The sequence below is a fragment of the Triplophysa rosa genome, linkage group LG10 (genome assembly GCF_024868665.1).
Source record: "Triplophysa rosa linkage group LG10, Trosa_1v2, whole genome shotgun sequence".
NCBI lineage: Eukaryota > Metazoa > Chordata > Actinopteri > Cypriniformes > Nemacheilidae > Triplophysa > Triplophysa rosa.
In genome coordinates, this window is record NC_079899.1 from 11,730,760 (window position 1) to 11,755,159 (window position 24,400).

The 24,400-nt window shown below is 38.6% G+C and overlaps 1 protein-coding gene across 4 annotated transcripts in view; it reads left to right on the top strand.

The window, feature by feature from the left end:
* The first annotated feature begins 375 nt into the window (after positions 1 to 375).
* The window catches only part of kidins220a (kinase D-interacting substrate 220a), a 55,293-nt gene continuing 31,268 nt past the window's right edge, over positions 376 to 24,400 (top strand). For 3 of the 4 annotated variants that reach the window (XM_057343538.1, XM_057343540.1, XM_057343541.1), the window contains exons 1-20: positions 376 to 490; positions 3,055 to 3,205; positions 3,457 to 3,555; positions 5,641 to 5,739; positions 6,271 to 6,369; positions 6,540 to 6,638; positions 8,190 to 8,288; positions 12,408 to 12,605; positions 12,683 to 12,781; positions 12,984 to 13,082; positions 13,657 to 13,755; positions 14,950 to 15,127; positions 15,208 to 15,372; positions 15,459 to 15,638; positions 16,905 to 17,070; positions 17,558 to 17,709; positions 18,378 to 18,664; positions 18,995 to 19,135; positions 21,690 to 21,927; positions 22,343 to 22,431. In XM_057343538.1, the coding sequence (XP_057199521.1) occupies positions 3,074 to 3,205; positions 3,457 to 3,555; positions 5,641 to 5,739; positions 6,271 to 6,369; positions 6,540 to 6,638; positions 8,190 to 8,288; positions 12,408 to 12,605; positions 12,683 to 12,781; positions 12,984 to 13,082; positions 13,657 to 13,755; positions 14,950 to 15,127; positions 15,208 to 15,372; positions 15,459 to 15,638; positions 16,905 to 17,070; positions 17,558 to 17,709; positions 18,378 to 18,664; positions 18,995 to 19,135; positions 21,690 to 21,927; positions 22,343 to 22,431 (2,718 nt within the window). In that variant the 5' untranslated portion in view covers positions 376 to 490; positions 3,055 to 3,073. Of the gene's footprint in view, positions 491 to 521; positions 1,428 to 3,054; positions 3,206 to 3,456; positions 3,556 to 5,640; positions 5,740 to 6,270; positions 6,370 to 6,539; positions 6,639 to 8,189; positions 8,289 to 12,407; positions 12,606 to 12,682; positions 12,782 to 12,983; positions 13,083 to 13,656; positions 13,756 to 14,949; positions 15,128 to 15,207; positions 15,373 to 15,458; positions 15,639 to 16,904; positions 17,071 to 17,557; positions 17,710 to 18,377; positions 18,665 to 18,994; positions 19,136 to 21,689; positions 21,928 to 22,342; positions 22,432 to 24,400 lie in introns of those variants that run through there. The other variant, XM_057343539.1, reaches the window with a different exon arrangement.

The window sequence follows — 24,400 nt, forward strand, 5'->3', positions numbered from 1 at the left end:
GATGTATCACACTGACTGGAAGAGAAATATAGAAACACCACGCTGCAAAAATAGTCTGATAAAATATCATTAATACAAGAATTGCTCCACACCGTTTTATTATAACAACAATATAAAAAATATAAATATATTGTGGTTATAATAAAACTGTGTAAAGAAATATGGTAATAGTTTCTTTAATGTGTTTTTTGTAACCTTTTAAAAAACAACAAATATTGTACAATTATACTTTGTTAACCTGTATCCTACTTTTTAAAATGTATTTCCATTTCTTGAGTGTGTCTGTTGAAAAACAAAACGGCGTGGTTTTACACAGTGGGCGTGGTTACGTCAAATAGATTTTAATTTCACCCACACCTCTGCCCTAACAAAATGGCAGTGCTGTAGTACATGAAGCTGCCTCACGTGAAGAGGGTTATGGAAAGCAAAGCTACGTGATGTGATTTCTGTTGGATTACTTTGGACCTTATTTTTTATCTAGGACGGAGATGTAAGTTGCCAGTAAACCGTTATACATTACAATGACGTAAACAAACTCACCCAAGTGCGCTGTTCAAACGTGGGCTCGTAACTTACCAAAGTTATATCCACGTAAATTAATGTCAATTCATAATTCTATTACTTGTAACATGGTAAGTTTGCAACACTGCTTGTATGTCTTTGATAAGAAAGAAAGCGCACGTACACAGTTTACTTAGGTGCTCCTCTGCAACTGCAGAACATTTTGCATGCCTGGTGAGGTTACACTATCTTTTATTTGCTAATAATTTTAACGTTTGTCTAGTTGCACTCGTTGAAATATCCAATCAAGATTTTAGTTCAGTTTCTGCGGTCATCTTTAAAATACACACGGTTATGTTTTTGCTCATTCACGATGATAGTGTGAACTTGTTTACCTCAGTGCCGCTGTGTCACACCATGGAAACATCTGAGTATCATATCTATTATAAGAGCTCAGTTATATATTTAGGGTTGTCGTGGCGCTGTTTACCTTAGTTTGATGTAAAATCCGCATGTGCTTCCTGCCAGCCCACTGACACTTTACAAACATTTATACAGCGCTTGAAAAAGAAACAATATGGGGAAATGACGTTAGTTTACTGAAATATTGTAAAATAAATCGCATTTCATAGATAAGTGTGTCATGACACGCGCGACGGCAGCGGAATATTTATTACCTACTCTTGAGGAAGTTTGTGAAACGTCACAACAGCCTTATTAATATTCATGACTGACCGCGTGCATTGGGCGTCGCTCTAAAGACAGGCGGGGCGTCGCCCTCATGCATTATTCACGAGCTTCTAGAGTGACAGACAGAGCCCCGGCTTGTTACTACACACAGTGTGAGTGACAGCGTGAGTGGAGTATCAACTGCACGCACAAAGACAGGCTCTTAAAAACCAAGTCACAGGAAACAGTGGCACGAGGTGAGTCAGCCTCTTCTGTTACTTCTTACTGTGATAAAGTTGCTGTACATAAATGCATTGTTGCAGGTTATATGTTGACACGGTTTATCTTCATTCTTTATTGTGCATCTTGGGGTTGGAGAGAGGGGGTGAACCTTGCACAGACAATATTTGACTGAGGAGATCTCGGCATGCTCTTGCGTGATTGGCTGTCTCCAGGCATTGTCTGATCTCTCACAGGAGAGCAGCTGGGATGCTTTGAAAGCACCGAAGGGTGTGTCAGCAGTTCATATGAACAACGGCTGGAACCGAATGTCTTAGATCGTCAGATTTGTCACCATTATTTCTGCTTCTTACATTTACGCTATATAGTTGATAAGACTTGGATATTCTGTAGTTGATCTGACTTTTGAAGCTAAGGCCATGCTTGATGTTTTAACTTCTTCTGATGCTCTGCACATGGTCAGATGGAAGCAGGTTTAGATGGTGACCGGCGTTCATCTGTGTTGGACCGGCATGCTGGGCAGGTCGAGCAATCTGCTGAGTTACCAAAATAGCAGTCGAACGATGTCCAGCAACATTGGTTTCTTTCTACTTCTGCTTTTTTTAATTATTATCATATGTGCCTTTTAACACACAGATCTCAATAAAATGATTATGATTTATTATGTACAGTGGGCCACAAAAGGTCTTTGTATGAATGTTTTAAATGTCATGGCATTAGAAAAGCAAGTGGCTTATTAGCACAAGCAAAATATTTATAATAAAGCAAAATATTTATAATAAATGTATAATAACATATGTTGCGTAGATTTTAAATATGTTAAACAGGCAAAATTATTTTCAGTTTTTCTAAATGTACTATTTATATTTGAACACACCCTGACTGTCAGACATGGTTGAAAGTGTTTATATTAATGTGATGACCCAAATCTGTGGTGACTCGGTGTGAACTTAAGGGTGACCTGATACTGGACATACTGCTATAAAACGTCAAGTCGGTTAAACAGTTTTCCTAAAGGGCTAAGATACGTTTTGGAAACAACAATGTATTGCCTGTGGTGACCTTTGTATTCTCTGTAATATGCATTAATAAAATGTTCTATATATGAGTGCTCTTTCTTTTAACGGAAGGTCTTGGACTAGGCCATGGATAAGCCTTATGAACTATTTTCCCGTCGAAGGAACATTAAAAAGAACATTAGGAGGATTAAACTACTGCCTCTGTGCTTCATTAAAACAGCCTAATGTGAACTGTTGTGGCTGAATATTTCTAAAACAAAATGCTTCAATCTTTGGCTTGATTTTCAATTTCAGGCTACCCAAAGAATATCAGCGTGGTCCCTATTGCACAGACAGCAAAGAGGCTTTTATCTTAACATCATGTGGGCTTTATCCTAATCAATATTGATATGGTGGTCTCCTACTGGCTGTTATGTTAACATGCGGTTCATCATTAACTTGAATGATTTCTGCAATTCAGCAAGACAGGGCTTGTCTGTCTTGTTATTCCAAATCTGTGTGGAATGTAGGTCTGTTGTAGGAGTTGTGCCCAGTTTTTGAACAGTTACTTGAGTTTTATAATGAGCGAACAGAGGAGAGTTTTGTTTAATGATGTATCGTTCCTGCTGTCTTAAACGTTCTCCAGTGGAGCTCCTAACACAGCCATGGATGTGACCACCTCCCTGAAGATGAGCTCCATGACCACCCAGAGTCTCTTCAGCTATGTGGAGGAGGAGAATCTGTCGGCCCTTAAAGCTCATCTGGACAAATACAGAGATGTGGACACCAGAAGTGACGTGAGTGTGCAGAAATCCATGTGTAGCATTTTTTACTCCAGTTTATGGAAATATTCTGAATCATTTTATGTATCTGTGGCATGCATTCGGTTGTCACAGACAGACTTTTTTCAATTCTATGTAAAATGGAGGGGTGAGTTTCAATTATTATCTGTGGTGGTAATTGACAACGTGCAGTACAGTCAACATGTTAGGTTAAAACTAATCATTTATGGGTGTACTGTATACTAAAGCTCTGTAATCTACTTCAGAGTGGCCAGACGCCTCTGATGTTGGCGTCAGAACAAGGCAGTCTAGAGATCGTGCAGGAGCTCATCAGGAGGGGCGCAAATGTCAACTTGGATGATGTTGTGAGTTGCTCTTCACATTTACACTCAAAACAGTCACAGCGGAAAGACACAATATGAGATAACACAGGCTGAAACGTTATCATTGAGCAAAACAAACATTAGCCCTAGTTACAAAAAAATGTGGCTAGTTGATGTTTGTAACAACTTGGTTTGACCTCTATTTTGTAAAAAATAATATTTTCTCACGTTGCCATACTTTTTATGCAATTTACAACTTATTCTGGCTAAGAACCATCCAATTAGTCAGGAAGATAATGATTGAATGCCAAAAGAAAAAAATGATTGCCGAAAGAATGGCTCCTTTAAATGTTGTAACAATACTTTGCTTATACTTTGCTCTTTTAATGTCCAATCGTTCTAGTCATACTTTGTTATTTTAACATTTAATCATACTTTATTTGAACGGTCAGCCATACTTTGCTATTTTACTGTCCGAGCATACATTGAATTTTACCATACTATGCAATCATACTTCGCTATTTTAAAGGAGCTGTGTGTAGTTTTTTTGGAGGATCTATTGACAGAAATGCAATAACTATGTCTTCAGAGGTGTATGAAGACCTTACATAACGAGGCGTTATGTTTTTATTACCCTAGAATGAGCTATTTCTATCTACAGGCACCGCTGGTCATCTTGCATGGAATTCACCATGTTGTTTCTACAGTAGCCCTAAACGAACAAACTGCTCTACAGAGCGTGTTTCATAAATGCATCATCTCCTTCGGCTAAAAAGGGAAAACGTGATGACATCTTAGTCCTGTGTCAGCCACCGTAGTGCTTTGAAAGGGAGGGGCGGAGTGAGCTGTTGGTTGCGGTGCGCATCCTCACTGCTAGATGCGGCTAAATTTCATACACTGGATCTTTATGTCCAGATACATGATGTTATGTTAACGTAGTCATACTTCGTTATTTTGATGTCCAGTCATACTTTGTTATTTTATGTCCAATCATATTTCTTTATTTTAACACCCAATCATACTTTGCTGTTTTAACATCCAATCGTACTTTAAATGGCCAATTAATCTTTGTTATTATAATGACCAATCATTTTTCGCTATTTTAACGACTGGGCATTCTTTGGTATTTTAATGCTTCACCATTTTAATGTGAACAGGTTCATAACACTATTTTACCCGGCCAGTGATTTTGCCTCACCCCCGAAACAAAGCTGTATACTTTGCTATTATCTTTTTAAAGGGGTCATATGACAGGGCTAAAACGAATATTATCGTTTGTTTTATATGTAATGCAATGTGTATACACGATTTAAGGTTAAAACGCTGTATTTTCCACACAGCGTCCATGTTTGTATCTTCTCTGTATCGCTCTGAAAAGCGAGGTGTGCTATGATTGGCCAGTTAACCAGTGCGTAGTGATTGGTCAAATACTGCAAGCGTGTGACGGAAATGTAACGCCTCTTACCATATTTGGAACATCAGGTTCCAAAGCAGTTGTACTGACAGGTACGCCCACCTTACTTGCGTGTACATTTTGGCGGTCTTAGTCAACTCATACCACGAACACGATTTGTGGGGGTGTGGTTTCACGAGGCGTTTCAGGCAGGTCTGGGTGAGCATTCGCTTTTAGATAGAATGCATCTTTTGTTCCCACACTTTAATTTTTGCAATTTTACGTGTCTAATACATGCATGGGCAGCTTATGACACACCAAAGACACAGAAAAACACGTGTTCGCACCATATGACCCCTTTAATACATACTGTATATTTAACATTTACAATTATGATTCTTCGAGGTCAAGGTTGTACCAGTGAGGTGCCCTTTTCTAACTGTCTGCATGTTTTCATAGGTATGGGTGGACCATGTAGACTATATAATTGGCACCCTGTACTGTCATTTTGTAAATTACTAGATGACTACATTTACATGCACATACACACACCTTTAGCTCCTCAAACTAACAGACGGTGCAGAGCATATTATAAAACCTCTCAGATAAACTGAAGAATCTTCATTATGACCACCTGGTATGACCAGCTGGTATGTTTTAAAGTTCCTCTGAAGACAAAACTTTCATGGAATTTTATCTGTCCTGTATAGAAATAAACATTTTTCTTATCTCAGGATTGCTGGACAGCGTTGATTTCCGCTGCTAAGGAAGGACATACTGAGGTGGTGAAGGAGTTGTTGGAGAACAATGCCAATGTGGAGCACAGAGATATGGTAAGAGCCAAATATATAATTTTTCCCTTTTTATTTTATTTTTTACCTCCTTGAAAACATAATATTGTGAATTTAACCAGTTTTTCTTTAATGTGTGGAATTGAAACTGTTTGTTCGTTACCTTCCCAGCCCTTTTGTTACTTTAATCCCTGCTCTACTGGAACATGTGATACATTATATTTAAGTTCTGCTTTCCTGGCAGCTCCTGGATATATTTTTCCAAATTGTGGTAATGTCTGTCATGTCACGTGATGATGTATTCTCTAAAGCTGCATATCAAAATGTATTTAACCAACCTAGACAGCATTTTTTGGGGCACCATGCACACATTCAGACATTCAAGACATTCAAAATGGATGCCCATACTGTCTAGGCAGCTGCATATTATAATAATATACACGACGAGAGACCTCTCCACATGTAGTCCTCCCCTGACTCAGGGGAAAATGTGTTTATCCTCAATCTTGTGCCTGTGAGATTATGACGAACAGCACATGGAAATATACAAACCTTGGAATGTGTTTTGCGTAGGGGGGATGGAGCGCGCTCACGTGGGCTGCTTATAAGGGTCGTGTGGAGGTGGCACGTCTACTGCTGGAGAAAGGAGCCAACCCAAACATCACCGGACAGGTCCGCAGATTTAATCCTCTTCCTGCGTCAGAGATTTGTTCTACTTGATAGAAAATGATGTTTGCCATGTGGCCCCAGCTGTCCATTCAGAAACATGGGCAGAAAAGCGGCCCTGCGGTGTTTGGGAGTGTTGTCTGTGGTGTGTAATTGATCTGCGTATGTCCCAGCAGTACAGCGTCTACCCCATCATCTGGGCAGCTGGAAGAGGTCATGCAGAGATAGTTCAGCAGCTGCTTCTGCACGGAGCCAAAGTCAACTGTTCCGACAAGGTGCCTTATCATTCTCATCTGAAAAAAATGCTGACTTGAGCTGCTACCTGATTCATAAACAAAGACAGAGAACTGAAAAGCCAAATCAACATTTTCCACATAAAACCGATGAATAGTCAAAACACTAAGGGGCGGTTTCCTGCACTTAAGCCTTGTCCCAGGCTAAGTTAAATGTCCAGTATGTAATTTTGTGGAGGCTGTATTGACAGAAATGCAATAAAATATACATAACTATGTCTTCAGAGGTGTATAAAGACCTTACATAATGAAGCGTTATGTTTTTATTACCTTAGAATGAGCAATTTCTATCTATATGCGCCGCGGGTCCACTTGCATGAAATTCACTTGTTTCTACAGTAGCCCTAAACGGACAAAGTGCTCTACAGAGCGCGAATCGTAAATACGTAATCTCCTTCGGCAAAGAAGCAAAAGGTGACAACATCTTTGTCCTGTGTCAGCCACCATAGTAGTGAGGGGTGGAGTGAGCCGTTGGTTGCAATTCGCAACTTCACCACTAGATGCCACTAAATCCTCTACATTGCTCCTTTATATGTTAGAGGCGTCTTGATCAACTTAAACTGACATAGTTTTAATTATCATCACAGTGATTTTGTCGCTTATCGCTAAATACCAACAACAGCAATATGATTTACTATGAATATACATACATTACAGTGTTTACCCTAATTATAGGGTTAACTACATATTGTTAAGTGTTGTAAAATCACTCTAGCTCAGGCTTTCATGGCATTTGTTTTGATTTGATTAAATTATATTGCTGCGTCCCAATTCGCCTACTTATACTATGCACTAAAAGTATGTACTGTTTTTGTTATGGAAAAGTATATACAATTTAGTGTGTAGCAAAACAATATGCACGCACTGGGAGTGGGATATACTAACAGGAAACGGAAGTGGCCGATGTTGCCTAGATGACAATGTGACCATTAACTGTAACACACATCAAAATACAGCTTTTCTTTCCATTTAATTATTTATTCATTTATTGTTTCATATGTAATGTTAACTCTATAGTTATATTTATGAATTTAGTGACGCATCAGTTATTTAATTTATTAATGCTGTGGAGCTTCACTAAACTCCGCCTACTTATTAGCCATTAGAGTGTGCATCATTCTGCACTTGGAATTTCTACCAGAAGTAGTAGACCATCCGGGAATCTTTGGAATACTCTTTTCAACATACTACGATTTGAGACATACTAATTCTATTTTCGAATACTATTTAGGACAGATAATATGCGAATTGGGACGCAGCATATGACTTATAATATTCACAAATTACATGAACAATTATGTCATGGTAAAATAGAAAATTTGCTAATTTGTAGGCTGTTAACATTTGCCAAGAACGAAGTTGTTCTATGAAATATTTATTGTTGCACATGGGTGTGTTTACAGAATACATATTTTACATAGTATAAGCCTTTATACATCAACTTCCAATCAGATTTAGAGCTGTAACTATTCATTTTATTCCAGAAAAATAATTTTCATAATCTTTCATCATGTTTGATTTCTTCATTGTCAGTACGGCACCACACCTCTGATCTGGGCAGCCAGGAAAGGCCATTATGACTGTGTGATGCATCTGCTGGAGAACGGGGCCAATGTGGATCAGGAGGGAGCGGTATGCACTTTTAATTTCATGTGATGTTTAGGATATTTGTTAAATTGTAAAGAAATGTTTCATGTGTGGAATAAAATGTATTATCCTCTGGAAAACTATTCATGAAAAATTACATTTATGCAATAGGCCCTTTTCACAATGACGTAACTTAACTTCCACCTTTTCGCAAAGCAGTGTATCATATGCGGTGGCCTACTAGTGCACATGACAACGAAATTTAAAAAGCAAATACTGTATAAGTTCACAACACAACGCAATCAAGCTACAACACAACGGAATCGAGTCACAACACAACGGAATAAAGCCACAACACAACGGAATAAAGCTACAACACAACGGAAATGCTCCCGACCACTAGGGGGCACCAAAGTTCTTATTATTGTTCTATATTTTAATGGACACATTCGGCACTTCCGTGCTTGGTTCAGTGCAGTCCGCAGCGGGAGAGAGATCCGGGAGAGAATTAAGGATTTTCACGCTGAATATTAAAGCCGAGGACAAATGTTCTAAGACTTTTTCTTTCAACTGGAGCGGATTCTAGTCAGAAAAGAGCACACGACTGCTTCAGACCACTATACAAATTAACACATTAAATTACTGATGACGACTGGACTTTCTGCTAAACCAACAAATCTATTGATCTATTTACTGATATAGATGAGCAAGCTTGCATTATATTCCCGTTTCGTTAGTCATAAAACCGCAATGCTCACGTTTTTTTACACTTGGTTGTGCGTTAATTGTTTTAGAGGTTATGCATGCGTAATAAAGGTTAAATAAATTGGTAATGAAAACAATATTTAATAGAGTAATCAATTATTCGTAACAGTAAAAAAACGAATGCAGACTTAAGTACAGAGCTTGCTCACTGAAACTGAGATAGGAGACTGTGGCATTGTCTGTATCTAAATGCAGACTTAAGCCCATTGCACATTGAGTCCGAAATTTGCGTCCGAAATTTCCGCGCGTTAAAAAATAAATACAACCTCACGTTGTGTCAATCACATTTACACACTGCCTCCGATATTTTCGTCAGTCATAAAAAAATTCGGACCGGGTTCGATTTTCTGCCTTTTTCGCAACCGTCAAGCATTTTGAGTGGCCTTTTTTAACCATTCAGAGACACAGTACAAACGAGAGCCAAATACGAAAAAACGCATACGACAATTTCGGACTGTATGTGCAAAGACCTTTAAAGTTGAAAAGTACTTTAATCAAAATAATATAAAAAATACAACGTGTTTTGATTGCTGGATCGAAATTTGATTGCTTAGCCATGTTTAAAACAAGACTGTATTTTCTTCTGTACCCTTACACACACACACACACACACAGCGTAAACTATAGCTTTTATTTTCGATTGACAATATTTATCTTAAGATGGCTATCCTTTTTCTTGAAGGAAAACGTTTCGTTGTAATTGCACCTGCTGCTGTGTGTTTTTTGTAAATAATTTGCATTTGTAAATAAAAAAACGTGTATTTTCCTTGAAAACAGCCGTGTTTGTCATTTAAAAACATCTGTATAATAATAACCCAATAATAGCTTATTCATTTGTATTTTGTCAGATTTTCTCAAATTTTTCCTGTCTTGTTCCTCATCGTTTCAAGTAAATTAATAATGTCAGTCGCAGGTGGCCATGGTAAATATAAATTAAGGCAAATATAAATGGCATGGTAAATATAAATTATTTAACCAAAGGTTAAACCAAAGGTTAAATAATGCATACAATCATAAATAAATGTGAACACAGCCATTTATTTCCGTATTCCGTTTGACAATATTTAGCTAAAGATGGTGTAATCAAGGAAAAAACGTTGTTTTTAATGCACATCATTGCTGTTTGTTGTTCTGCATTTACCAAAGAAAATAAGTAATAAAATAAAATAAAAAAACAAAATATTTTCCTTTCAATGCTCATCGTTTAATTTTTGATTAAATCGTTTTTGGCCGTAGTCATTTAAAGTCTTGATTATTTCAATTCATATACACACAATAGAAGCAAAGCATGAAAAACATATTTTCATTTAATTGTTTAATTTCAACGCTAAAGAAATCATTTCATTTAAACGCTTAGCCTATTGTAAATACGACCAATGTATAGCTCACAATACAGTTTCTAGCATTTAAAATCATTTAAACACATATGCACAGTTAAAAAAAACTCCACGAGTCTACGATACCCGGGTATGTCAGTGGAGGTTTTGGAATTCATTCTTTCAATCCAAATTATGTAGGCTAGCTATATTGAAGCAGCGGAGGTTAACTCATATGCTGGTTGTTAAGGCAGAATGTCAATGCAAATAGGCGACAATGCAATGCAAATATATAATCTTATGGTGTATTTACAGTATATATGATGTTTGTGTAACGGTGATTCGAAGCACCGGGATTATCCTCTGTTATTAGTTTTGAGCGGCAGTCGTGAATGTCTATAGCTCAATTTCAGTGGGAGACATGCGGTAAGCTGCAAAACGCGAGGGTTTCGTTGGCGGCACGGAGGTGGTGCGCAAGCGGTGCCGAAAATCCTTCCACTGGCCCGGCTCTTCGCAAGCGCTCTTTTTGTGAACGGCATCCATGCTAGCTTTAACCTATCAACATTTTAGTGAGCTCAAAACACGGAGAACATAGTTTTAATAATGGAATTCCCGAAGTTATATGACCTAACAAAAAGAAGACAAATACAGAGATTTAAATAAAGAGTGGGTTGATTTGCAAGTTAAAATACACGATACGCGCAAAATGTCATAATAAACTGTGCCTAAAATGAGCGTCATTAGTATTAGTCATTACCGCAAAAATGAATATACATCAACTTCAGGCTGGTTAGTGACCTTAAACGTCTGCCCAGAGACATTTTCACTATGAGAGACAGCAGCAAAGCAGCAACTCTGTCCAACTGCCAAGTCTGGTGAAAGGGCCATAACATACATTAGAATGTCATGACTAGCCAATCAAAATCAAGCATTCAAAAGCGCTGTGCAAATTTGTTCATATGAGATTGTTTGCCATTGACATTCAGTTGTTCCACAGTAGACCACACTTTCCTTTTAAATGCTTTACACAAGCAAAACAGGCTACCAAAACCACTAAAACAACCCCCAGAAAAACGCGCACCTCCTACCCGGCATGACCTAATTTGTCATGCCGAAAGTGCCCCCTAGTGGTCGGGAGCATTTCCGTTGTGTTGTGACTCGATTCCGTTGTGTTGTGACTCGATTCCGTTGTGTTGTGACTCGATTCCGTTGTGTTGTGACTCGATTCCGTTGTGTTGTGGCTTGATTGCGTTGTGTTGTGAACTTATATTTGCTTTTTATATATTTTATATTTTATTTCGTTGTCATGTGCACTAGTGGTCCACCATAATCATAACATCCGTCTTGCAACAAACAAGAAGAAGAAGAACTTCCGTTTTGCCGTCGCGCTGGAATTTAAAAACAGTGAAAAAAAACTGACAGAACACGTATTCAAGTACTTATCCTAGCACATTCGCTAACACAAAAAGAAAACAAAACGCTTACCTTCATAATCTAACAGGTACTGTTCAACGAAGAATTTGTATCCTTTCTCTAGCTTTGATCTTGTCGTAAGCGAAAATGTGTCTGCAAGATGTTGTACATCATCTAGATGTATTTGCGGCAGCTGTGCCCAAGGGACTTGGTAAACTCCATTCTGAGGGGCTAGCGGAAGTAACAATACACTGCTTCGCGGCAGAACGGAAGATGCGTGACGTCATGTGAAAAGGGCCTATAAGCATTTTAAATGTTTCTCCCATTTTGTTACAGTACAGTACAGTTTGTTACCATACAAATACCACAATCTCACAAAATTATAACCATATGTTAGACGAAAATTGAATTAGTTTATTTGATCTTTCATGTCATTTCTCTTTGCCTGGATGAGAAGTAAAGGTGGCACAGAACACATTCCCCTATATACTTGAGTTTTTTTTAGTTTGTCTATAGACCCACATGCTAGTAGGTGAAGTGAAAAACAGACACATGCTTATAAAGGTTATACGTCTTTGTTAGATTTCACACCCTTTTGATGTCACAACAACATTTCTCAAGTGTGTTAAACATAGCATAACCACAAAATAACGAAATTTCCTCTTGTCAGAACTCAATGACGGTGCTAATAGTGGCTGTTCGTGGTGGCTTCACCGAGGTGGTGAAGGAGATTCTGAAGAGGAATCCTAACATGAATATGACTGATAAAGACGGCAACACAGCGCTCATGAATGCTGCCATTGAGGGCTACACTGAGATTGTGCAAGACCTACTGGACGCAGGCACATATGTTAACATCCCTGATCGGGTAAATGCACAGCTTGACTGTTCAAGTTAGTTTTAAGTAGTATTCCTGGATTTTTTTTATTCTGATGTGTGTCTCAGAGCGGTGATACCGTGCTGATAGGAGCTGTCAGAGGAGGCCACGTGGAGATCGTCCGAGCTTTGCTTAATAAATACGCTGATATTGATGTCAAAGGCCAGGTAAAAACATCTCCTTCGCTCTTTATTTCAATCTCCTGTATCCATCAACACACCATCCCAGTTCCAGTATATACAGAACAGCCTCTTTGTTTAATGTCCCTTTTAACCTCATATTAAAAAGGCATTATTAATCCTCATTTGATTAAGGAAGTAGATGTCATGATGACCCAGACTCATCTTAATCACTGGCTTTTCATTATAGGACGGTAAAACCGCCCTGTACTGGGCAGTGGAGAAAGGCAACGCAACGATGGTACGAGACATTCTGCAGTGCAACCCGGACACAGAGGCCTACACTAAGGTAACATTTAAACACATGACCTTGAAAATGTACAGTGACTTTGTGGAAAACTCGCTGTGTATGTTCACATAATAAAGCTGTTTTGAGCGTAACCCTTACATGTATAGAAGGTGCTGCATTGGACAGCTATTGACAACAGCATTTCTTGCATATACAGCTGCTGAAAAAATAAAGAGACTAGTCTAGTTTTGCCTTTAATCCGCTTATTTTCATGTATTATGGCAATTTCAACAGAAATCGCAAGAATGACATAAAGTCACCCAATAGCAATGTGAATGAGAGTGAGATCGCAAAGATGCATGAAAGTTGCTATAGAAATCAGGCTTGTTTCATCATATATTTACAGTTGATCCTAAGACACGTAAAAGCTTTGGCATTGTGTCGTTTAAATACTGTATAAATACGAACTTGTTTTCTTTGCAGTATTCAAGATCTGGAAACATTGCATCGTGATTCATGCATGGAAGGGTTAAAATGCACTTAGTATGAAATTTAGACGGTTGTAATAATCAGTAATCAAAGCCTCAGGACCTTCGGCTCGTTTATGTATTTGTGTTGTATCTGTTTGTGTTAGGATGCAGAGACTCCTCTCATCAAAGCCACCAAGATGAGAAATATTGAAATTGTGGAGGTTCTTTTAGACAAAGGTGCCAAGGTGTCGGCAGTGGACAAGGTAAATGATTCAACATTCAAGATCCTTATTGTCATGTGTACTAGGTCCAAAGAAATGACTTGATTTACTTCTCACGAGAACAGGATGGAAGGGCAACAAACATTTTGCATATATAGTAAAATACAATAAAATAATGTAAAGAATACATTACACAGTAAGGTAAAACTAGCAGGGAAAATGCTAATTAATAGAAAAAAACGTGTAATGAAATATAAGGGGCCTGAATGAAATTATGAAATAATTTGCAATAAAAAAATAACATTTAACATTTTCACACTATAGTAGGTAGTGCAAGTAGAAATAAAGTGACATGTTCAAGTGGAAATAAAGTTTCTAGTGTTGAATTGTCCGTGATTGTCACACTGATAGAGTGTGGGGTGTGAATAAAGTCCTTCACTTTTCACGTATTCACTTTTTAGTTATATTTTGACCATTATAGCTTTATTTGATAGAAAAGTGTAGATATGCTAAAGAAATGATATGGGATGAGAAAGGGGGAACAGTAGTCGAGATAGGACCATAAGCCAGGTTGCCCAAAGTCCTAGTGTGCAATATGTGCAAACACGCATTTTTTTCTGATAAGCATGTAGGTCATTTATAAAGTGATTTTAAAGGGATCATATGACAGGGCTAAAACAAATATTACCATTTGTTTTAGATGTAATGCAATGTGTATACACGATTTAAGGTTCAAAAACGCTGTATCTTCCACATACAGTGCATGTTTGTAACTCCTCTTTGCCCCGCCTCTCTGAAACGCGCGGATTTCAAAGCTCATCGCTCTGAAAAGCGAGGTGTGCTATGATTGGCCAGTTAACCAGTGCATAGTGATTGGTCGATTACTGCAAACATGTGACGGAAATGCAACACCTCTTACCATATTTGGAACATCAGGTTCCAAAACAGTTGTACTGACAGTACTGACTTGCGTATACATTTGGGCGGTCTTAGTCAACTCATACCACGAACTGATGTAGATTTGTGGGGGTGTGGTTACACGAGGCGTTTCAGGCAGGTCTGGGTGAGCATTCGCTTTTAGATAGAATGCATCTTTTTTCCGACACTTTAATTTTTGCAATTTTACGTGTCTTATAATACATGCATGGGAAACTTATAACACACCAAAGACACAGAAAAACACGTGTTCGGGCCATATGACCCCTTTAAAAGTCACATACTATATTGTCTTTTCAGAAAGGAGACACAGCTTTGCATATTGCCATTCGTGGGAGAAGCCGTAAGCTTGCCGAGCTCCTTCTGAGGAACCCTAAAGATGGCCGCCTACTCTACCGGCCCAACAAAGAGGGCGAGACCCCCTACAACATTGACTGCACCCATCAGAAGAGCATCCTCACTCAAATATTCGGAGCCAGTGAGTGTTCTTTTAAACAAACAGAGTAAAACAAATACTTAAAACATCTCTGAGGTATCTGTAACTGTCGTCCTCTACAGAGCACCTGTCTCCCTCTGAGTGTGATGGGGACATGTTGGGCTACGACCTGTACAGCAGCGCTCTGGCGGACATCTTGAGCGAGCCCACCATGCAGCCCCCCATCTGCGTGGGACTCTACGCCCAGTGGGGCAGCGGAAAGTCCTTCCTGCTAAAGAAACTGGAGGGTACGGGACACATATAAAGACCTGAAGGTCCATTGTGACATTCCAAATGTGATCTGATTGTACGGTATGTGCCTTCTCTTCTTCAGATGAGATGAAAACATTTGCAGGGCAGCAGGTGGAGCCATTGTTCCAGTTTTCGTGGTTGGTGGTGGTGTTGACTCTGCTGATGTGTGGATCTGTGGCTCTGGTTCTGGGTTTCACTGTTGATCTGAAGCTGGCCATCGCTGTTGCATTTAGCCTGCTCACTCTACTGTACATCTTCTTCGGTAAGGTTCTCTCGTCCTTTTTATCAAATCATACAGGCATTCTTCTCATTACAGGCCAAGCATAACACATAATAACAGCCTTGGAGATGTGATTTAACAGTGTTCCTATTGCTCAGTTGGTACAGCATTGCATTAGTAGTGCCAAGGGCATGAGTTTCAGTTCCCATTGAGCGTATACAGATATCAATATGTAAATGTAAAGACAATCAACTAAAAATGTTCTATATAAAAAAAGTACAAAATAAATACGAAGCTGTATCCTAAACATACAAATCTGTAAGGAATATATCTACGTGAAACAATAAATCACAAATGCAAATTAGAAAGCAAAACATGGAAACGGACTATATACAAACAGTAAATTAAATGTAGAGGTGGAAAAATGTGAGGTTTACTCGGGTGTTTGAGATGCAAGAATGTCAAATAAAGAACATGGATTAATCTGATAAAGATGTTTTATGATATGCTGTTTTACTTTGATATTCTATAACCTTTATCTACATTATTCAGGTATAATAAGGTCATTAGACAGGTTAAAGGAATATTTAATGATGTCGTGAAACCTTGAAATACAGTGAAATTGGATGTGATAACTGTACACATCAAAGGACTCATACAATCACATTATGCTGATTTTGACATAAATCTTTGTAAAGTTTTCACAATTTACATATTTATATGTACATAACAGGTTAATACTAACAAACATTGTTACAGCATAAGTTGTGCAACTGTATGGTACAAAATGGACAAAACACTTAACTTTAAGAGAATTTATTGGACAAAATTACTTTATTTTAATATACGAAAATGCATAGAAAAAGACAAGTTCATACAAAATAAAGCATACATTGATTACAATTGTATCTGTTATTAATATTTGTTGAACCTTTCTGGTGTACAATTTTATAGTCATTTTCCTGGGCCGTCTTTATAAACTTTTCACATGTGTTGTACTTTTTTTGCCATGCCTTCTTAAATTCTTCTCCAAGCTGAGCTTCAGTTTATATTCCAAACACACCAATGCAACACAGATACAACATTTTTAATACATCTTAAATAAAATATCTGAATAAAGAGGTTGGAAGTTGGATATAACTTTTGGCCACTACTGTATATTATCGCTGTGGTAATTATTATGTACATATGATAACAATAAATTGTTGATGGGCTGTTGATATAATTTTGCCCACCAGAGTGCAGCATTGTACTTCAGAATCTAGTGTGTCTTCTATGGCTTATCATACATTTGTTTGTTGTATATAGTGTTGGTGTACTTTGGTGGGAGAAAAGCAGGGGAGAGTTGGAGCTGGGCCTGGGGGCTTAGCACCAGGTTGGCCCGTCACATCGGTTACCTAGAGCTGCTGTTGAAACTCATGTTCGTCAATCCCCCCGAGCTTCCGGAACAGACCACCAAGGCTCTGCCCGTCAGGTACAGAGCCTGAGTGCTGTTAGAGATTTTAGCAAGACACTAACGTAGACACATGCCCTGACCCTAAAAGATGCTTGGAGACTGTTTTAAAGTGAGAAGCACAAACACATCATTCCTATGTCACATAAGAAAAATCTATTAAACTACAAGAATCTGTCTGTTTTCTTCTGCTTTATTTTATAAAGTTTTAAAGGCCTAGTAATGTCACAGAGACGAGAGTAAAATTTCACAACAACCGTTAAACCCAAGTTTAGCAATCTGTCTGGTAATAGAGACATTTTTCACCTGTCGTTCCATAAAAAAGTCTGTTACGGCGTCTTTAATTTGTCCATTATAAGAGAAAAAACATTAAATAATAGTTTAGAGGAATGATAGAGAGCTGTTGGGAATATTGTTTTCACATCTTTGATTACCTACGCATTGTGTTGAAACACGCACATGTGTGAGGATCACTCGGTCAGTCTTTTTTTGTTCTCCATCTGCACAGGTTTCTGTTCACGGACTATAACCGTCTGTCGAGTGTGGGAGGGGAGACGTCTATGGCTGAGATGATAGCCACGCTGTCCGACGCATGCGAGAGAGAGTTTGGCTTCCTGGCCACCAGACTTTTCAGGGTCTTTAAGAACGATGAAACTCAAGGTATGTCTGTAATAAATGCAGTATGACTTTTTTCAGAAAAATAAAAGTTATCCAGTTGAAATAATATTTTTAGTTGTTATTATTGTATATTAATAATATTGTTTTTGTATTATTAATATTATTATTTTATTTTTGTTTAAGGGTATTTTAAATTGCTGTTTTGAACATCAACATTCAACTTATTTACAAGAAACAAAGTTTCGGTAAAGTGCATAAAGCAGCGGGGGCAGAATTAATTACAGAAAATGGAGAATATGAGGAATAATAAAAAAGTTTAAACGGAATCGTGCTCACCTTGCGAGACCTAAAATTAAATTTAATACTCTGAAAAACGGTTTAATGTGATAATCATTATAAAAAAGTTCATTAACCAAACTGTAAGCCGATTACGGTTGCTAGGCAACGTGGTGCATTAATATAAAATCCCGTTGACGTGCGGTCACAGGTGCATGTTTATCGGCTGATTGTTTTACAGCTGCTTTAAACACGTCTCATGCCATTTAAGAGCCTCTGAGCCTTTCATAAACATCGTTTTAGCATCACACTTATTTACCATCACATAAACATCATTTTCTTCAGCATCTACGCAATTCACTTTTTTGTAAAATGTATTAAATTAAACTTGATCTTAATTTAATTAATTTGTTTTTTAAACATTTATTTCACAGGAAAGAAGTGGAAGAAAACATGCTGCGTGCCTTCCTTCGTGCTGTTTGTGTTGACGTTGGGCTGTTTGATCACTGGCATGACCCTGCTGGCCATCTTTAAGGTGGATGCGGAGAACCTCACGGTAAACGCGGCTCTGATCGCCATGGCCAGTGTGGTGGGTCTGGCTGTGCTTCTGAACTGTCGGACCTGGTGGCAGGTGACTGACTCTGTGCTTCACTCCCAAAGGAGAAGACTGCACAATGCTGCCAATAGCATGCACAAACTGAAGAGCGAGGGATTTATGAAGGTGAGATGATAGGGGCATTCATACATACAACGTTTTCGGTTTTTCTGTAGAATGTAACACAATCTTCAGGTTTAGGTTTAGTCAGTTGTGTAAATGGCAGTGTGCCAGCCTCGAAAGATATTCAATCTGTTGTGTAATATTTATTTATGGTGTGTCATGCACAGGCCCCGCCCCCCAGTGAAATCTTAGTAGTCCAATTGTACCATGCAAAGCTAGATATTATACATTGTTTTTTTCAATGTGGACAAAAATGACTTTTCACTTGAATAATAAACGCGTAATACTGACAGTGTTATTTTGTTGATTCAATTGTTTTCTTTGTTGTGTCAGGTTCTGAAGTGTGAAGTGGAGCTCATGGCTAAAATGGCCAAAACTATTGACGGCTTCACTCAGAATCAGACTCGACTTGTTGTCATAATCGACGGACTGGATTCCTGCGAGCAAGACAAAGTGCTACAGATGCTTGACACGGTATGTGTGTGTGGATTACGGTACCATGCATGGCCCAACGTTAAGCCTCCAAAAACTAAATGGAAAGTTCATCCAAAAAAAAAAGTCATTATTTACATCATGTAAAACCTGTATGCGTCTTTCTTCTCTGGAACACAAAAGAGGATATTTTGAGAAATGTCTCTGTGGTTTTGTGTCCATACAATGGAAGTCAATGGGGGTCAATGTTGTTTGGCTACCAGCATTCTTCAAAATATCTTCTTTTGTGTTCTTTAAAAACAGGTTTGGAATGAAATGAAAGAAATGAGAAATTTATGAGGTTGCTGCCTTAGAAGGTTGCAGCCTATGTAGGACCAGCACAGAATGTTGAGATTCTTCTCTCCCAGCTGGACTAATGGAATTTCCTTTAGCTAAATGTCATTATTTGGGTCTAATCCTCTTGCGTTGGCAGCCTGCTCACCGCTAATGAAATCTGCCATTTACCAGAGAGCCCGCAAAGTCCCTCAAAGGCTCCTTTGTGGCGCAATTAGCCACATCTCTTTTCAATTCTGATCTTTTTGTCTCTCATTTTGATAGGAATTACCAAATTGAATTTTTCCTTCAAGCTAAATATTGTTTCAATTGGTAAGGCTGATGTTCCATAAGATAAATGACGGATGCGAACGTAGTTGTGTATTTTGTTGCCATCAAGAGTCAATTGAGTTGCTGTGGCGAAATGCAATGTAAGCACATAATTCACAGCAGACACTGAACCAGACATGCGTGCGATTCTGAAGTTTTTAAACGGTGTACAAATCAGTATCCTGTGACACTTGGACATGTTACAATCTCTCCAATTAGTTTGGAAAGTCCCGTTCGCATTACTGTGTTTGTGTGTATTTACTGTTAAGTATACAGAGTGGATTGTGTATGGAGACACACATGATACTCTACATATCATTTTAACTATAGGCAGAAGACTGTAATATATTTAATTTAATAGAATTAACCTTGTATAAAGTCATTAAAATTAATTTTAAAGTGGCCTAAAATTGAAAAAAGCTTGTTGTTTATTGTGAGTCTGTGTGTTCGATTAAGATAAAACAGATTCATTTTACTTTCCTATAGATTTTCAAAAAATGAAAATTCTGTCATCTTTTATTCACCCTCATGTCATTCCAAACCTGTACGACTTTCAGAACACAAAAGATATTCTGGGGAATGTTGGTAGCCAAACAATATTGCCCCCCCCCTTTGACTTCCATTGTATGGACACAAAACCACTTAGGCTACGTTCATACAGCACCAGAATTCGGTTGTCAGTCCTGTATTTGAGTTCTTAATACGGTTGTGTTCACACGCAGTTCGGTTATTTACGAGTTTGACAACCGTATTCTATAACCGAACTCACACCATTAAATTTTTGCGACTCACAACCGCATTTGCGGAGAAGCCCTGCTGTGTGAACGGAATCGTACTGGACAACTAGCCCAGCGTTCCATTCCGAAGTGATTATCCCTATGCCCTACTCCCTTCGAAGAGTAAATCTCTTTGTGTAAACTCTAGAGGGAAAAACGCAATTGTATCTCCTAATTTGTCCATTTAAAATTCACTTGGCAAAAGGAGCGATAAAAACAACATCATTTTCTATTTATTTGGAGTGACGTTTTGTATGGTGTGCCCTTTTCGGAAGGGCCCTTCGGAGGGCGATATATCCCGTTTGGAACGCACCGCTTGTCTGTCACGTCATGTGACGTATTCGCGTGCAGAAGTTTCACGCCGTTAATGACTGGTTGTAGTGAGTGAATCAGTGCAGAACTCTTTAGCAATGTTGTGGACTGTTGATCTTCCAACGCCGAACAGGTGTGCAATGGTGTGGTATTCCACAAGCGTCCCTAGACGCCAGAGGGCGATTGCGATTATTTTCTGCACACATATTGCTCGTCGCATCTGGGTGTTGCTGCATTTCGCAATGTGAGCTCTAGCAATTCACAGAGACAAAGATAGGAATTGTGCGTCATGCATAAATTTTCAATCCAGTCACTCTCCTCCACCGGAGTTGCTCCCACCAGTTTTGCGGTCTGGGAGCAACCCACATTGTGCGCTCAGCCGTTAGTGCTATGTTTTAAAACAAAAGGGTTTAAAGTATAAAAAATAGTCTCAGCCACCGTCCGTGCCTGTTTATTACTTCTTTGCGAATAAAATCGCACCTAGTTTTGCTATATAGCACTAAATCCATTGCGATAATGTCTGTAGTATGCACCATCTTTCATGTGTACGTCCGTCACTATGGTTACAAGCGTCGCGTGCGAATACCATACAGGCTTGAGTTCGGTTTCTCGTTCAAACAGACAGTATACAAGCTGCAACTTTAAACGGTGTGTGAACAGGACATTTCGAGACTCGCACCCGTGAGTAAATACGGCTGTCAATCCTAAAAAGTGACTGTATGAACGTACCCTTAGACATTTCTCAAAATATTTATGTTCCACTGAAGAAAGACTCATATACAGGATTTGCAGGGTGAATAAATTATGACGAAAGTTTTATTTTTAAGCAAGCTCTTTATTAATTCCCACGTGTCGCATGTCTGCAGGTTCGAGTGCTCTTTTCCAAAGGCCCCTTTATCTCCGTCTTCGCCAGTGACCCTCATATCATCATCAAAGCTATAAATCAGAACCTCAACAGTGTGCTGCGCGACTCCAATATCAATGGTCACGACTACATGCGAAACATCATCCACCTGCCCGTCTTCCTCAACAGCCGTGGCCTCAGCACCGCTAAGAATCTCTGCGTTGCCACACCAGCCAATGTGGATCAACTCAATGCTGAAGGTCGGTCTAGAGATGTTTCTTATGACTGAATCCTAATTTGCATAGTTTTCCCAAAGTCCGTTTAGGGAAGTCGTGCCACTCGGCGGCCATGTTCTCAACACCTCCGGGCAGCTATTTCAGTCATAGCAAGACCACAGTCCTACCTACTTGAATGGGGAAGAAAGATATTTCTAATATTGCTGGCAAAGATGCCTCACATCAACTAAACCTAATGTGCATCCTTTGTTTTGGTAATCACACTTTAAGATATATAATATGTAAACTGGGATTCAGTTAGAATATTAAATAAAATCCGTAGATGTTAAACGCAATTTGTTCTTTGAGCATCTGTGGTGCTCCATGTTTAATATAGATTAACAGCACAGGTTTTCTTCTCTCATACCTCCTCTGAACATCTGACTCTCTCCATCTGTAGCGTGGCAAGAGGACATGGACAGGAAGTTATCTCAGAACAGTCTGGGGGAGCAGGGAAGACAGGGCAGTAAAACAGCGTTGAACCGCAGGGTAAGATTCAACCATCGCACCCACTGTTTCCCATCAACATAGTTTGGGCGGCTCGACAAAGTCCATATGGCTATGTTATTACCTCATTAATAACTCATTAATTACACATTTATAACTGCTTTACCAGGCGTATTGCTCCTAAAAGCCATCTAATTTGTGTTTCCACATATCAGACTATAAGAGAGTTAGAACATGTTTTGTGTATGTTTGTTATTATGTGTGTGTGTTTGGGGGGATTCATTGTCAGAGACCCTAGATGTCGCCGAGGAGTGTCTGTAATTGATTTAATGTCTGTTTACTCATCCTGCTGAGATGCCATTGCCTAATGACGGGGTGCAGCAGCAGTGGGTCTCGGTGACAAAGCACTGGCACGGTGGCACGGAGGCAGGAGGCTAAGTGGCTCCTCTGCTCACCCTGCGAAGGCTGTTTGTTTGCTTGCCTGATTTATCTGCCTCCTTTATTTGGCCCCTCTTTATTTCAGGGCCACACTCGGCTCGCTTTGCTTCTACTGTTTCTTGGCCGGAGATCCGGCTCGACTTTGCCCCCGATCTGCACGTTTTGTTGTGGGAAGTTGTTTAGCGGGTTTTACGAGCATCTCATCCTGGTCGTTAAAGAAGAAAAAAGGAGACGGCCCTGTTAACGGCTTGCCCTCTTTCTGGCTAATGGGAAATTACATCCCATTACATTCTGAGGTTAAGCAGAGGTTCTGTAGGGGTATGCTTTGGCATCCAGGAGCAAAGATGATGTCAGATTAAAGAAAATGGGTTGCGTCAGGGATGTTTGGAATGTCTTTCTTTAAGGCAGGTGTATAAAACGTTGCCCAAAGTGGAATTTGATACCCATCAATCAAAAACTGTAACATCATCCATACTCCTGTGCAGAGCTCGAATTGAATCATGTCTTATGGGGAGTCCCTTACAACATTTTTGGGGGGGCAGGACCCATTTTAGATTTGTTATTAATATTAATAACAAAAAATAGTTACCCCCTTCAATAAGTCTATTTTTACCTCTTATGGGGGTCCCAGATCCCCAGTCCCCCCCCCCCCTAAAATTTGGGCACTGCTCCTGCGTGTTTATTAAGTATTTGGCTAATTTGTTGTTTACAAAAACTACTAGTATGAGTGTACTGCTTTCATTTCTGTTTATTTAAATGAATTTCGTAGAATTTCATAGATGTTCACTCAATCTACATTTTTTGACAATATTCTGTCAATTATTCTTTATTATTGTTCCTTATAGTTGTGTTCTATTGCCTTTTGAATCCGTTTGAAACAGTTAGTTTACATACATATTTATTTAAGCAAATAAAAATTTAACAAAAAATAATCATTTAACTACATCCATTTTTATTTATTCAAATAATTAAAAATAATTTAAATTAAATAAATAATAATTAAATAATTAAATTTAAAAATGTAATGAAATAATTATAAAATTATAACATTGTTGTCAATTATATAAATTAACAAACAATAAATAAATAAATACATTAAAATAATTTAAAATTTATGTATTGTATTGTATTGTAAATGTTTAAGTTATTTAGAAAACCTATTAAGAAGACAATGTTTAACCTGCAACGATTCAATACTGCCATGTTAGGGAACATCAGAAAAATCTGACAATACAGTTTCAGACCGACTTATGATTTATTTAAATGTGTTATTACATAAGGCTCCTGCAAATACAGTACAGAATTTATGTTAGACTTTGTAAAACCCGTCAATGGCCCTGGTTTAAAAAGGGGTCGCACTATTGATAGCCATGTGGTTCAAGTAGCAGCAAAGTCACAAGTTCAGCATTAAAAACATCAAAGTGGACTTAAAGCTGTGACCCTCCAGAGCTCGTGACCAGCTTTGCACTGTGCTCATACTGGACCAGTTAACACTCATAGAGATGAACAGACGTCTGGGTCAGCCATACCTCCATATGACAGCATGGACAACAGTCAACCAGTCATGCACGAT